This window comes from Sciurus vulgaris (assembly GCF_902686455.1).
Source record: "Sciurus vulgaris genome assembly, chromosome: X".
NCBI classification, from domain to species: Eukaryota; Metazoa; Chordata; class Mammalia; order Rodentia; family Sciuridae; genus Sciurus; species Sciurus vulgaris.
The window spans coordinates 32473496-32486310 of NC_136471.1; the positions used below are offsets into that span (position 1 = coordinate 32473496).

The 12815-nt window shown below is 39.2% G+C and overlaps 2 protein-coding genes across 2 annotated transcripts; one reads left to right on the top strand and one right to left on the bottom strand.

The window, feature by feature from the left end:
- Positions 1-1210: 1210 nt before the first annotated feature.
- NDUFA1 (NADH:ubiquinone oxidoreductase subunit A1) lies at positions 1211-5088 on the bottom strand. The gene is made up of 3 exons (XM_079123454.1): positions 4948-5088; positions 3960-4049; positions 1211-1354 (listed from the first exon to the last, which is right to left on the bottom strand). The coding sequence occupies exons 1-3, from the start codon at positions 5047-5049 to the stop codon at positions 1334-1336; spliced, it is 213 nt and encodes a 70-aa protein (XP_078979580.1). The 5' UTR covers positions 5050-5088; the 3' UTR covers positions 1211-1333.
- A 274-nt stretch (positions 5089-5362) lies between these two features.
- RNF113A (ring finger protein 113A) lies at positions 5363-6491 on the top strand (the record flags this gene model as incomplete). The annotated part of the gene is made up of 2 exons (XM_079123429.1): positions 5363-6394; positions 6474-6491. The coding sequence occupies one exon, from the start codon at positions 5363-5365 to the stop codon at positions 6392-6394; it is 1032 nt and encodes a 343-aa protein (XP_078979555.1). The 3' UTR covers positions 6474-6491.
- Between the last annotated feature and the right edge of the window lie 6324 nt (positions 6492-12815).

Here is a 12815-nt window from a genome sequence, read left to right on the forward strand (position 1 = left end):
GCCCTGTAAAATGAGGTCAGTAGCTATTACACAGCATAGGTGTGTTTAAGATCACCTCAAACCAGACACCCTGGTATACACCTATAATCCGTGACTCAGGAGGCTGAGGCAGGAGGATCACAAATTTGAGGCTAGTATGGGCAACTCAGCAAGATCCTCCCATCTCAAAAAAAAAATAATAATAATAAAAAATAAAATCATCATCAGATCAGAGTGGATAAGTGGATGAAAGGTCAGGGCAAAAAACAATTTAGTGAGCTGGGGATGTGGCTCAGTGATAGAGCACTTGCCTAGCATGCACAAGGCCCTGGGTTCCATCCTCAGCACCACCAAAAAATGAAGAAAGAACTGGTGTTCTCACCTAGAAGTCCCGATATCACCTGTGTTTTTGTATACATGAAGAGAAGCATTGTCTTCACTGTGTCAGATCTTTATATTATTTGATTCCATTTAATGTTAAAACATGCAACTCTTTATTTCAAGGGATCAATACACTCATCTGAATAAACCAAATGATTATTGATACTGTTCTATCCTAAAACAAAAATCAACACTTAAGCATATTACTGTTAGATACCATACAAAATGCATAAAAGTTGAAGGTGCACTATCAGTTTCAACCTACCCTAATTTTATTTTATTGCCATGCAAAGGATAGAACCTAGCGCCTTGCACTTGCAAACGAGTGATCTACCACTGAGCTACATCCCCAGCCACCTAAATAAAATTTTAAACACTGTAGGACCCACCCAGAAAAGGAACTAGGAAAAAAACTTTTTTTGTCTGTATTATCCTAGCAATCTTTGAAGAAATTTTTTTAAAAATATATATTAATACCTATTACAATGGTAATTGTGATACCATTCATGAAGTATTGGGTTCTAAGCACAGATATAGTGCTTGGTATACATTATTTCTATAATTATACAAGCCTTGGTTGCTTCTTAGTTTTTATTTTTTATTTTTAGCTGTAGATGGACACAATATCTTTATTTTACTTATTTTTTTATGTGATGCTGAAAATCGAACCCAGTGCCTCACACATACTAGGCGAGTGCTCTACCACTAAGCTACAACCCTAGCCCACTTCTTAGTTTTTTTAACAGTAATAAAGCTACACTGGGTAGACTGCTTGAATTTGTATAGTATATAGTATATTTTAAAGAAAGAAATGCCTTTGATTTTTCTTTTTCATTTTATTTTATTTTGGTTTTCATTTTATTTTGATTATGTATTACATAACACACTGCATGCTACATAGTATATCAAATAATGTTCTAGCAGGGGTAGATGACCATACTGAGTTTTTTCCATCAATCGGGAAAATGCTTCCTTAATCAATGTTCTCCAAACCCTGAAAAAGTTTAAAAGAGAGAATGTGAGAATTCTGCTCCCATCAAAGATGTACCATGTACTTTATTTGCAGAATGGCATACTCTGTTATTAAAACAAGTGTTTTCACATCCCATATTTCTCTAATTGCAAGAATACAGAATTGAAATGGACTGAATCTTATAATCACCATATTAGAATAATCTGTAATGATTTCTACTTTTCCTTTTCTGACAGCAGTGAACATGTTACTTTACATGGAAAGACCCTTCCCTCCCTGCAATCAGAACTAAAGTCAAGCAACTATTTTAACTCCTCAATCCTTATACAAAGCACTCTCTGTGAGTCAGAGGAAAATAAGGTGAAATTTGCTTCATAAAGTAACAGCCAACATGAGGTAGATACTATTATCCTCATTCTACATTTTTACAGATGAGGAAATAGAGTATAAGAGGTTAAAAAACTCACTTGCTTAAGTCAGTAAGGGACTAGCAGAACCAGAATTCAAGTACAAGAACCCTCAACTCCAAAATCCTTGCCCTGTAAGCACTGCACTATTTATTCAAGAGTCACTATATCTTACTCAGTTCACCACCAAATACTTCAGCAACTATAAATTAAAAGATTAATCAGTGATGACATTTCTTCCACATATTTTGTTTACTACTACAGGAAGAATTGCCTTGAGTGAAGACAAAATAGTATATTTCTAGGAGCTAACTCTTAGAAATCTTAATCCTATTTCACATGCCAGGTGATCTTGATGTTTACTCTTGGACCATACTTTGAGAAACACAGCTCTAGATAAATAGATAGAACTGTCCCCCCTCATCTATAGGGATTCGTTCCAAAACCCCCAGTGGATGCCTGAAACCACAAATAGTACCAAACCCTATACATACTGTTTTTTCCTATATATACATTCCTGTGATAAAGTTTAATTTATAAATTAGGCACAGTAAGAGATTAATAATAACTAATAATAACAGAATAATTCTAACAATTTGCTATAATAAAAGTATTTAATACCTGAAAACTTTATTTCTGGAGTTTTCCATTTAATATTTTTAGATCACAGTTGATGGAGTTAACTGACATATGGAAAGTGAAACTGCAGATAAGGGAGGACTACTGTATCTTCATGTTCATTAGATTTAGTTCTCGGATAGCAGCATACTGAGAGGCATATCACCTAGTTTGAGTCCCTATAGTATTATTATTTTTAGTTGTAGAAGGATACAATACTTTGATTTTATTTATTTTTTTCTATGTGGTGCTGAGGATTGAACCCAGTGCCTCACACATGCCAGGCAAGTTCTCCACTACTGAGCTACAACTCCAGCCCGCCTACAGTATCATTAAATTGCTCTGACCCTCTGTTTTTCCTCTTCAAATGAAAATAATATTTACCTAGGTTCACTGTGAAGAATAAATGAGCAAGGAATAAATATTAAAAAGTACTAAAAGAATTATTAGGGGGCTGGGGTTGTGGCTCAGTGGTAGAGCCCTTGCCTCCCACATGTGAGGCACTGGGTTTCATCCTCAGCACCCACACAAAATGAATAAATAAAATAAAGGTATTGTGTCCATCTACAACCAAAAAAAAAAATTTAAAAAAAAAGAATTATTAGGAAAAACTACTATAAGTTATACGAACATACTATTAGGTTGAGCCATATGAAAATACTACTACTTGGCCATTTTTGACATACAAAAACACAATTGTATGATTCAATCCAACACAGAATTATAGCAATTCTTTAAGTAAGTAATTGGTGTGCCAACTGGCAGACCAGTGGAATACAGAGGAGCAAATTCATGAAACAGGCTCATGTATATATGAAAATTTAGTTTACTAGAGTAGTATTACAAATAAAAATTGACTTTTATAAATGGATGACTATGACAACTGACTACCTCCTGGAAAAAAGTTAAATCCTTGTTCACATTATACCTCCAAATGACCAGTGGATGGATCAAATAACATGAAAAAGAAAAAAAAAAAGAAACTGTAACAGTATTTGGAAAGTTATATATACTTATAATCTTAGATAGAAAAGGCTTTTGTTAAGGAAGACATAAAACCCAGAATCCAGAATGATAAACTAAACATCAAAATTAAAAACTATCTGATGAAAAATATCACAAAGTGAAAAAGAAGACAGGAAAGATATTTGCCATACACAAAAGTTTTAAAAAATTAAAATCCAGAATACATATAGAAGTACTATAAATAAAAAAGACAAATAGAATAAGCAAAGGATATAGGCAAACAATCCACAGAATAAGAAATACAAAATATCATTAAGTAGAGCTGTGCCTCATGGCACAGGCCTTTAATCCCAGTGATCTGGGAGGCTAAGGCAGGAGGATCACCAAGTTCGAAACCAGCCTCAGCAACTTAGAGACCCTGTCTCAAAATTTAAAAAGGGACTGGGGATTTTTCTCAGTGGTAAAATGCCCCTGGGTTCAATCTCCAGTATTAAAAAAATCAGTAAATACATAAAAGATTGCTTGCCTCACTAGTAGGCAAGAAAATGCAAATTAAGTTAACACTGTATGCCATTTTGGCAAGTCAGAGCTCACCTCAAGCCTGGCAGATGGTTAGCATCAGAAAAACATCTTACCTTTGATTTATAATAACAATTAACTCCGGATACCCGTCTATCTCTTTCCATCAAACTCCACTGGTAGGGAAAATGGGCAACCCTTTTTTCCTTCAAATAAAAGACAAACATTATTGCAATTGGTAAAGATAAGTGACCCCACAGATGGATCTTACAACTTTTAGTAAGTGCTATGCTAGAAGAATGGAATCATCACTGAAATAAAAGCCAAATTAGCTGGGCAGGTGCTGCAAGCCTGTAATCCCAGCGACTCAGGAGGCTGAAGCAGGCGGCCTGCAAGCTGAAAGACAGCCCAGGCAACTTGTTAAGACCCTGTCTTAAAATTTAAAAAATACGAAGGACTGGGGATGTAGCTCAGTGATGGAGCACCCCTGGATTCAATACTCAGTACCGCTAAAAATTTATTTAATTAGGTAATTAAATAAAGCCAAATTGACAAACAATACCAGAATCTGGTAGATCACAGGTGAAAGACAATCACGAAACAAAACCAAAAAAATCTATTTATATTCTGAGTGTTCTTAGAAATGTTATGAACGACTAGAAAGAAGAAAAAATGAAAATCTTAATGTGATTCCCTAAAGGCTTGCAAAGCAAAGTGGGGAATAAAACCGTCATGGGGTGGGCGGGGGGAACCTACGGGTAGAGAAAAAGTAAAGAAAGAAGCTGTAGAGATGTGGATATGAGAAATTAAAACCAAAATCAAGAACGAAGATCAGAGGTCGAAAGGAATGGGGACATGACAAGCGCCTCTCCCCTCTGCCTAGGAATTTGTACCTATCTCTTTCATCCCATCTTTTCAGCACCAGACTGGCTAATCTGCCCTATGGCGAGATGTGGATTCCGCAAGCCCCCGCTTTTAGGCCACACCAAGAAAGAGGGGGGCTGGCCTTGGTATCTCCCACATCCTAACGACCTCTCTATCCCACCGCTGTTTGGGGAACGTCGGTCCGTGGAGTTGGTCCCCGGTCCGGGGAAGCAGCCTTACCTTGCCCCCATTAGTGAACCTGTGGATGTAGGCAGTGGCCACTCCCGGGATAACCAAGCACACGCCCATTATACCGAGTCCTGGAAGAATTTCGAACCACATTTCGGCACGGTTATCTAAACCAAATCCCTACCCCTTAGGCTCCTTAGAGGTGACCGGGATTGGTTCCTTTCCCAGTAAACCCCGCGGCAGCCCGCGAGAGGGGCGGCGCCACGTACGTCTCCCGAGAGAGTGACGGAGTCCGCCAAGGCTCAAGAATAGCAGGGGCTCGCGCTCTAGTGTTCTCGCACTCTGCTTCTCTGTAGGTTCTTGCGTCTGTTTTTTCAGTTCCGATCCCACCGCAGAGCGTACGACGCGCAGTGACGTGAAGAGCTCTGTGCAACCCACCACGCCGCAGCAGTTTCGGAGCTCTAAAATGGCAGAGCAGCTTTCTCCGGAAAAGTCGGCGGACCAAGTGTGCACCTTCCTTTTCAAAAAGCCTGTACGGAAAGGGGCCGCAGGCCGCAGAAAACGCCCGGTCTGCGACCCGGAGCCCGGAGAAAGCAGCAGCAGCAGTGACGAAGGCAACACCGTGGTTCGACCGGAAAAGAAACGTGTGGCCCACAATCCAATGATACAGAAGACCCGGGGCAGTGGTAAACAGAAGGCGGCCTATGGCGACTTGAGTAGCGATGATGAGGAGGAGAATGAGCCTCAGAGTCTTGGCGTGGTCTACAAGTCCACCCGTTCAGCGAAACCCGTGGGGCCAGAGGATATGGGGGCGACAGCTGTCTACGAGCTAGACACAGAGAAGGAGCGTGACGCACAAGCCATTTTTGAGCGCAGCCAGAAGATCCAGGAGGAGCTGAGGGGCAAGGAAGATGATAAGATCTATCGGGGAATCAATAATTATCAGAAATACATGAAGCCCAAGGATACATCTATGGGCAATGCTTCCTCTGGGATGGTGAGGAAGGGCCCCATCCGAGCGCCGGAGCATCTCCGTGCCACCGTGCGCTGGGATTACCAGCCCGATATCTGTAAGGACTACAAGGAGACTGGCTTCTGTGGCTTCGGAGACAGCTGCAAATTCCTCCATGATCGCTCAGATTACAAGCACGGGTGGCAGATCGAACGTGAGCTTGATGAGGGTCGCTATGGTGTCTATGAGGATGAAAACTACGAAGTAGGAAGCGATGATGAGGAAATACCATTCAAGTGTTTCATCTGTCGACAGACCTTCCAAAACCCAGTTGTCACCAAGTGCAGGCATTATTTCTGCGAGAGATGTGCACTGCAGCATTTCCGCACCACCCCACGCTGTTATGTCTGTGACCAGCAGACCAATGGCGTCTTCAATCCAGCGAAAGAATTGATTGCTAAACTAGGAAAGCATGGAGCTGCAGCAGAGGGTGGTGCTTCTGATTTCCCAGAAGAGCCTGATGAGGGTCCAATTCCCATTACTTAGGTGTTTTTCCATAATTTTCAAATCTCAAAATAAACATTTTGTTCTTTTGAAAATCTTAATTCGTGTCCTTTCTTTTCAGGGAAACTGACAGAGAAGGTGGGTGTTGAGGTAGGGTCCTGGTTTAAAAGCTTCAAGGTGAGTATTGTGCAGATTTTTAGCACTGGGATAAACATTTTGTCTGTGTGTTCTTTTCAGAAAACTTGGGCAAAAATTAAGGGGATATGAAAAGTTTAAGAAAAATGCTAGAATTTGCTTGAAGTAACAAAAAAAAAAACTGTGATGAAAGCCTATTTATTATATCAATTTCTTTATCACTTAATAGTTTACAAAGTACTCTGATGCATTGTCACTCTTGGGAGCCAGTACTAATTGAAAATACACCCAAGCCAAGGTGTTGGTGGGGAGGCGCATATCCCAGGTATGGTCCTTTCCCTCTTAAGCACCTATAGGTAATCCTCAATTTCTTGGATGATAGAAATGACCTGTGCTGTCCAATACCATAGACACTAGCTTCACATGGCTCTTGAGTGCTTGAAATGTGACTAGTGTTCTCTGTATTAAGTGTTGCAGTTCTAAACTTGTGAACTTGCATAGGGCAAAAATTTATAAACCATTGTCTGAAAATGTGTTCTCACAGACTCGTTGATCATGCCCTTTTAAAGTTAGTAGATGTACTTGTCTTCCCAACTCAGTAACTAGCATAGCATTTGGTGTAGTGTAAGCACTTAATAAATAAGATCAGAGGTTCAGAAAGGGCAGCTGGGGCCAGACCCTCAAATCCAAGATGAGGGACTTTGACTATAGGTAATGGGGAAATAGCAGAATATTGGAGAGGGGAACACAAGCAGACTTTTTTATTCTATTATATAAAGTATGATGGGGATCATGGGATACATGAAGAGCCTACTGGGAAAGGGGCTTAAGGAAGCATTACATAAGAAACAACATTAAAAGAGTAGAGGAAGAAACAGCCAAATAGGAACAGAAAAGAGGACATTTAGAGGCAGATGGAGAAGAAGGGTACACTGCCATGCAAGGTGGAGGAAAAGTGGCATAAAACGAAATATGGCAATGAGGAGCAAAAGAACCATTAAAATTGATTTGTTTTTTGTGGTGCTAGGGATTGAACCCAGGGCCTTGTGCATGCAAGGCAAGCACTCTATCAACTGAGCTATCTCCCCAGCCCAAATTGCTCAATTTTTGCATACTAGTCCTAAGAAGACATACTTAACATTTTATTCAAAAGTAGAATAAAGCTTTGTGGGGAAAGATATAACTTGAATCATTATCTTTTATATAAGCTGAGAAAAAAGATCCATGAACGCAACAGAGAAGATGAAAGAGAAAATGCTGCTGATGACTAACTTTTAGAAGGTAGAGCTGAGAAGTTATTGAATTAAGAACATAAATCAGCCAGACATAGGGGCACATACCTGTAATTTCAGGCTGAGGCAGGAGGATGGCAAGTTCGAGGCCATCATCAGTAGTTCAGTGAGGCCCTAAGCAACTTAGCAAGACCCTGTCTCAAAATAAAAAATAAAAGGGGCTGGGGACGTGGTTAAGTGCTTAAGCACCCTGGGGTTCAACCCCTGATACCAAAAACAAACAAAAAACAGACCAAGTTAGTCTTTTTTCTTTTTAAGTTGTCAATGGATCTCTTATTTACATGCAGTGCTGAGGATCGTACCCAGTGCCTCATGTGTACTAGGCAAGCACTCTGCCACTGAGCTACAGCCCCAACCCTGTAGCATGTGCATATACACCCCACTTGTTTTATATCTTAATTGAGATGGTTGTCTACATCTTTTCTGAACTCACTGAAATGTATACTTTTGTGTGTTTCATTGTATGTGATTATATCTTACTAAGAAATATATTGCTGGATACAGTAGCTCACACCTATAATCCCAGCAACTCAATAGGCTGAAGCAGAAGGATCTCAAACTGGAGGCCAGCCTTGGCAATTTTTTGAAACATTGTCTCAAAGTGTAAAAAAAAAAAAAAAAAAAAAAAAAGGTTTAGAAAGGCCTGGGTATGGTGGCCAGGAGGTGCGCATGCTGAAATCCCAGTGGCTCAGGAGGTTGAGGCAAGAGGATAGCGAGTTCAAACCAGCCTCAGCAAAAGTGAGGCACTAAGCAACTCAGTAAGACCCTGTCTCTAAATAAAATACAAAATAGGGCTGGGGATGTGGCTCAGTAGTTGAGTGCCCCTGAGTTCAATCCCCAGTTCCAAAAGGAAAAAAGTGGGGGGCTGGGTATGTAGTTAGTTCAATGGTAAAGGATCCCTGGGTTTAATCCCCAGTACTGTCACACACACAAAAAAAGCACAAAGACTTAACAGAATCTAAATAGTATTAACTGGCTTGTTTTTGTTTTTGTGGTAGTGAGGATTGAACCGAGGGCTCTCTACCACTGAGCTACATTCTCAACCCAATTTATTTATCTTTTCATTTATTTATACTGAAGATTGAAACCAAGAATATTCTGCCTCTGAGCTACATACAGTTCTTTTTATTTTGAGATAGGGTCTTGCTAAGTAGCCAAGGTTGACCTCAAACTTGCAGTCCTCCTTCCTCAGTCTCCAGTCTCTGGGGTCAGAGGTGTGTGCCACCACACCCAGCTTAACTGTTAATATAAAAAGAGAAGGTTAAAATGATGAAACCCAAATAAATACCTTTAATGGTTGTAATCATTACATGGAAAAGTGTATGGTGTGATGGTAAAGGTTAGTATTAAAGAACTGAAAACTCCATGTATTGTTTGGAAGAATGATGTAGGTACTTACTAGCTCTAAACTTACTAAAAATTAGCTGTCCATGTTGAAATTTTAAATCAATAATAAAGGCATATGCAAAATCTAAAATATAATAGCCAATAAGTTAACAGGAACATCATAATAGAAGTCATGAAAAGGTTAAAACTGAATGACAATAAAATACATATAAAAACATGTGAAATGCAATCATGCCAGGTATGGTGGCTCACACCTGTAATCCCAGTGACTTGGTAGGCTGAGGTGAGAGGACTGCAAGTTCAAGACCAGCCTCAGCAATTTAGCAAGAGCCTGTCTCAAAATAAAAAATAAAAAGGCTAGAGATGTGACTTAGTGGTAAAGTGCCCATGGGTTAAATCCCCAGTACGCCCCAACACACAAAAACAAAAACAAAAACACACATATACAATCATTAGGGCTGGGGATATAGCTCAGTGGAGAAAATTTATAGTATTGAATGCATTTGTAATAAATACTCCAGGCAGGTGTTGTAGCTAAGTTGTAGAATGCAAGCTTAGCATGCATGATGCTCTGGGTTCAATCCCCAGCACCAATGGGAAAAATTCTAAGTTATTATATAAAACATTCAATTTACAAAGTTAGAAAAAGGGTGGGATAAATTTAAGCAGGTAGAGGGAAGAAAATAATACAAGAGCAAAAACAAAGAAACAAACAAATGGCAGTTTCTCTGTATCTTCATCCCCCTCTTCAGGTAACCACTCATCAAGTTTCTGTCACTATAGGTTATTTTGCATTTTCTACGTTTTGAACAAATGGAATCATGTTGTATATATAATATTATATCTAGCTTCTTTCAGCATAATTCTTTTGAAAATCATCCATGTTATTGTGTATATTTATAGTTCATCCCTTTATGTTCCTGAGTAGTATTCCACAATTGATTCACCTATTCACTTGTTGACAGGCATTTAGATTGTTTCCATGTTTGACTATTAAAGCTATTGTGAATCTCCATACATTTAAAAAAATGAAATATACCACAGTGAAACTCCACATCATGTACAACCATAAGAATGGGATCCTAATTAGAACAAGTTATGCTCCATGTATATATAATGTCAAAATACATTGTCATGTACATCTAAAAAGATAAATGGTGAAATAAAAAAAATTAAAAATGAAGATGATGCTAAGCACAAGGTCTCATGACTGTAATCCCAGCAACTTCGGAGACTGAGGCAGGAGGATTGTAAGTGGTAAAGCACCCTGAGTTCAATTCCCAGTACTAGGGAAAAAAAAACTATAGAAGTAGGAGGTGAGATGGCAGGAGGAAAGATGTCTCCAAATATAACAAAAAAAAAAAAAAAAAGAAAGATACCTGATATTTGACTACACAAAGTAGGGTTTTACATCAGTGAAGTAGTTTGATGGAAAAAAATATTGAGTCCAAGAAATCAATCAAATGAATAAAGAATAAAGTCTGGTGTTACTGTGAAAAAATACTTCATGCAAACAGAAAAGATTTATTTTGTATCACAGTTTCAGTGGTTTCAGTCCATGGTCAGTTCTCCCATTGCTTTTAGGCCTTTGGCTAGGCAGTCCAACATGGTGGGGAGCATATGGTAGAACAAGCCTGGAGCAAAGCTTCTTACCTCCTGGGGACCAGGAAGTGAAAAAGACAAAAAGGGTTCCAACAGCCCCTTGAAGGGCATGCCCCTCAATGACTTAACTTCCTTCTACTAGATCCTACCTCCTAAAGACTCCACAATAGTACCACAGGCTGGGGAACCAAGCCATCAACCTTCTGCTGGGCCTTTGAGCAACATGCAAGATCTAAACTATAACATAAAGTAACCAAAGCGATTAACTCCAGGAGAAACCAAATATCTTATTTTAAAAAAAGGTCAGGAAGGCCCAGGTTTCTAGGATACCACCAAGCAAAGCTTCAGCTGGAAGCAAAATCACAAAACTACTTGTTTTTAAAAGGAAGCAAAACAGAATACTATGTCTCAACCACAAATAATATTTACATAGTCATAATTTCCAGGCGCAGTGGCATATGCCTGTAATCCCAGCAGCTTGAGAGACTGAGGCAGGAGGATCACAAGTTCAAATCCAGCCTCAGCAACTTAGCGAGTCCCTAAGCAACTCAGTGAGACCCTGTCTCTAAATAAAATCCAAAAAAGGGCTGGGGATGTGACTTGGTGGTTAAGGGTCCCTGGGTTTGAACCCTGGTACCAAATATATATATATATAAGTATATATATACATACAAATATTTACATAGTCATAATTTAACACTGAATTGTGATTTAATGAGAAATGTTACTAAATGGTAAAGATAGGGTAAGAAGTATATGAGAGAACAAGAGTTTGCACTATAAAGAAATCCTTTTAGAAGCATTAGTTTAATTTACCTGTGGTTTGCCAGTCTTCCATGACTGAAATAAATTTTTTTTTTTTTTTTTTTTTTTTTTTTTTTGCAGTACTGGGGATCAAACTCAGGGCCTTGTGCTTGCAAGGCAAGCACTCTACCAGATGAGCTATCTCCCCAGCCCTGAAATAAATTAAAATGGATACAATTTGTGAGCTATCACTATTTTCTACAATAGACATGTACAAGACACCATGAAATTATTCAAAACGTTTTGTTTTACAAGCTATTAGAGTTAATACCAGCCCTTTACATGGGTAAAGAAAAGTCATTTACTCGTTTAGTAGTAATGGTAGTAGTAGTAATAGTAGTAGTAGTAGTGGTGGCAGCAGTGATGGTATTGGGGATTAAACCCATCAGTGCTCTACCACTGAACTACATTCCCAGATCTTTTTATTTTTTATATTGAGGGTCTTGAAAAAGTTGCTGAGGCTGGCCTGGAAATTGTGACCCTCCTGCCTCTGCCTCCCAAGTTGCTAGAATTAGAGATGTGTGTTACCACACCTGGCTCATTATTATTATTTTTTGCAATATTAGGGATTGAACCCAGGCGCACTCTACCACTGGGCTGCATCCCCAGCCCTTTAAAAAAATTGTTCGTATTTTGAGACAGGGTCTTGCTAAAATGTCAAGGCTGGCCAAACTCACAATTCTCCTGTGTTAGTCTTCCAGGTGGCTGGGATTACAGAAGTATGCCTGAATGCTCATCTTAAAGTTCTTTACTAAAACAACATGATTCATTAACTCCTTGTACTGAATTTTAAGGAAGAACAAGAGAGAGGAGCCCTACTGTTCAGAATGAAAAACAGAGTCAAATTTAATCCTACTTGGAAACATGCCTTCAAGATGGTTCGTCAGTCAGGGGCTGGGGTTGTGGCTCAGTGGTAGAGTACTTGCCTAGCATGTGTGAGGCACTGGGTTCAATTCTCAGCACCACATAAAAATAAATAAATAAAGGTTCATCAACAACAACAAAAAAAAAAAAAAAAAAAAAAAAAGCAAGAAGAGTCCAATCTTAACAAAAAAAAAAGATGGTTAGTCAGGTAACAAGTTTTCTCCTCCTACTGTTTTTGAGGTACTGGGTTGGAAGCCAGGGAGGCTCTACCACTGAGCTACATACCCAACCCTTATTATTATTATTATTTTGAGACAGGGTATAGCTAAGTTGCCAAGGCTGGACTCAAACTTGCCATCCTCCTGCCTCAGCCTCTGGAGTTGCTGAGATTACAGGTGTGTGTCACCACACCTGGTGGG

Excerpts from the sequence above, each read along its gene's own strand:
- NDUFA1 (XM_079123454.1), bottom strand. The coding sequence starts at position 5,049 with ATGTGGTTCGAAATTCTTCCAGGACTCGGTATAATGGGCGTGTGCTTG. Across the intron at positions 4,050-4,947 it reads GGTTCACTAATGGGGGCAAG|GAAAAAAGGGTTGCCCATTT; the intron begins GTAAGGCTGCTT and ends TTTTATTTGAAG. Across the intron at positions 1,355-3,959 it reads ATTGTTATTATAAATCAAAG|GGTTTGGAGAACATTGATTA; the intron begins GTAAGATGTTTT and ends AAACTTTTTCAG.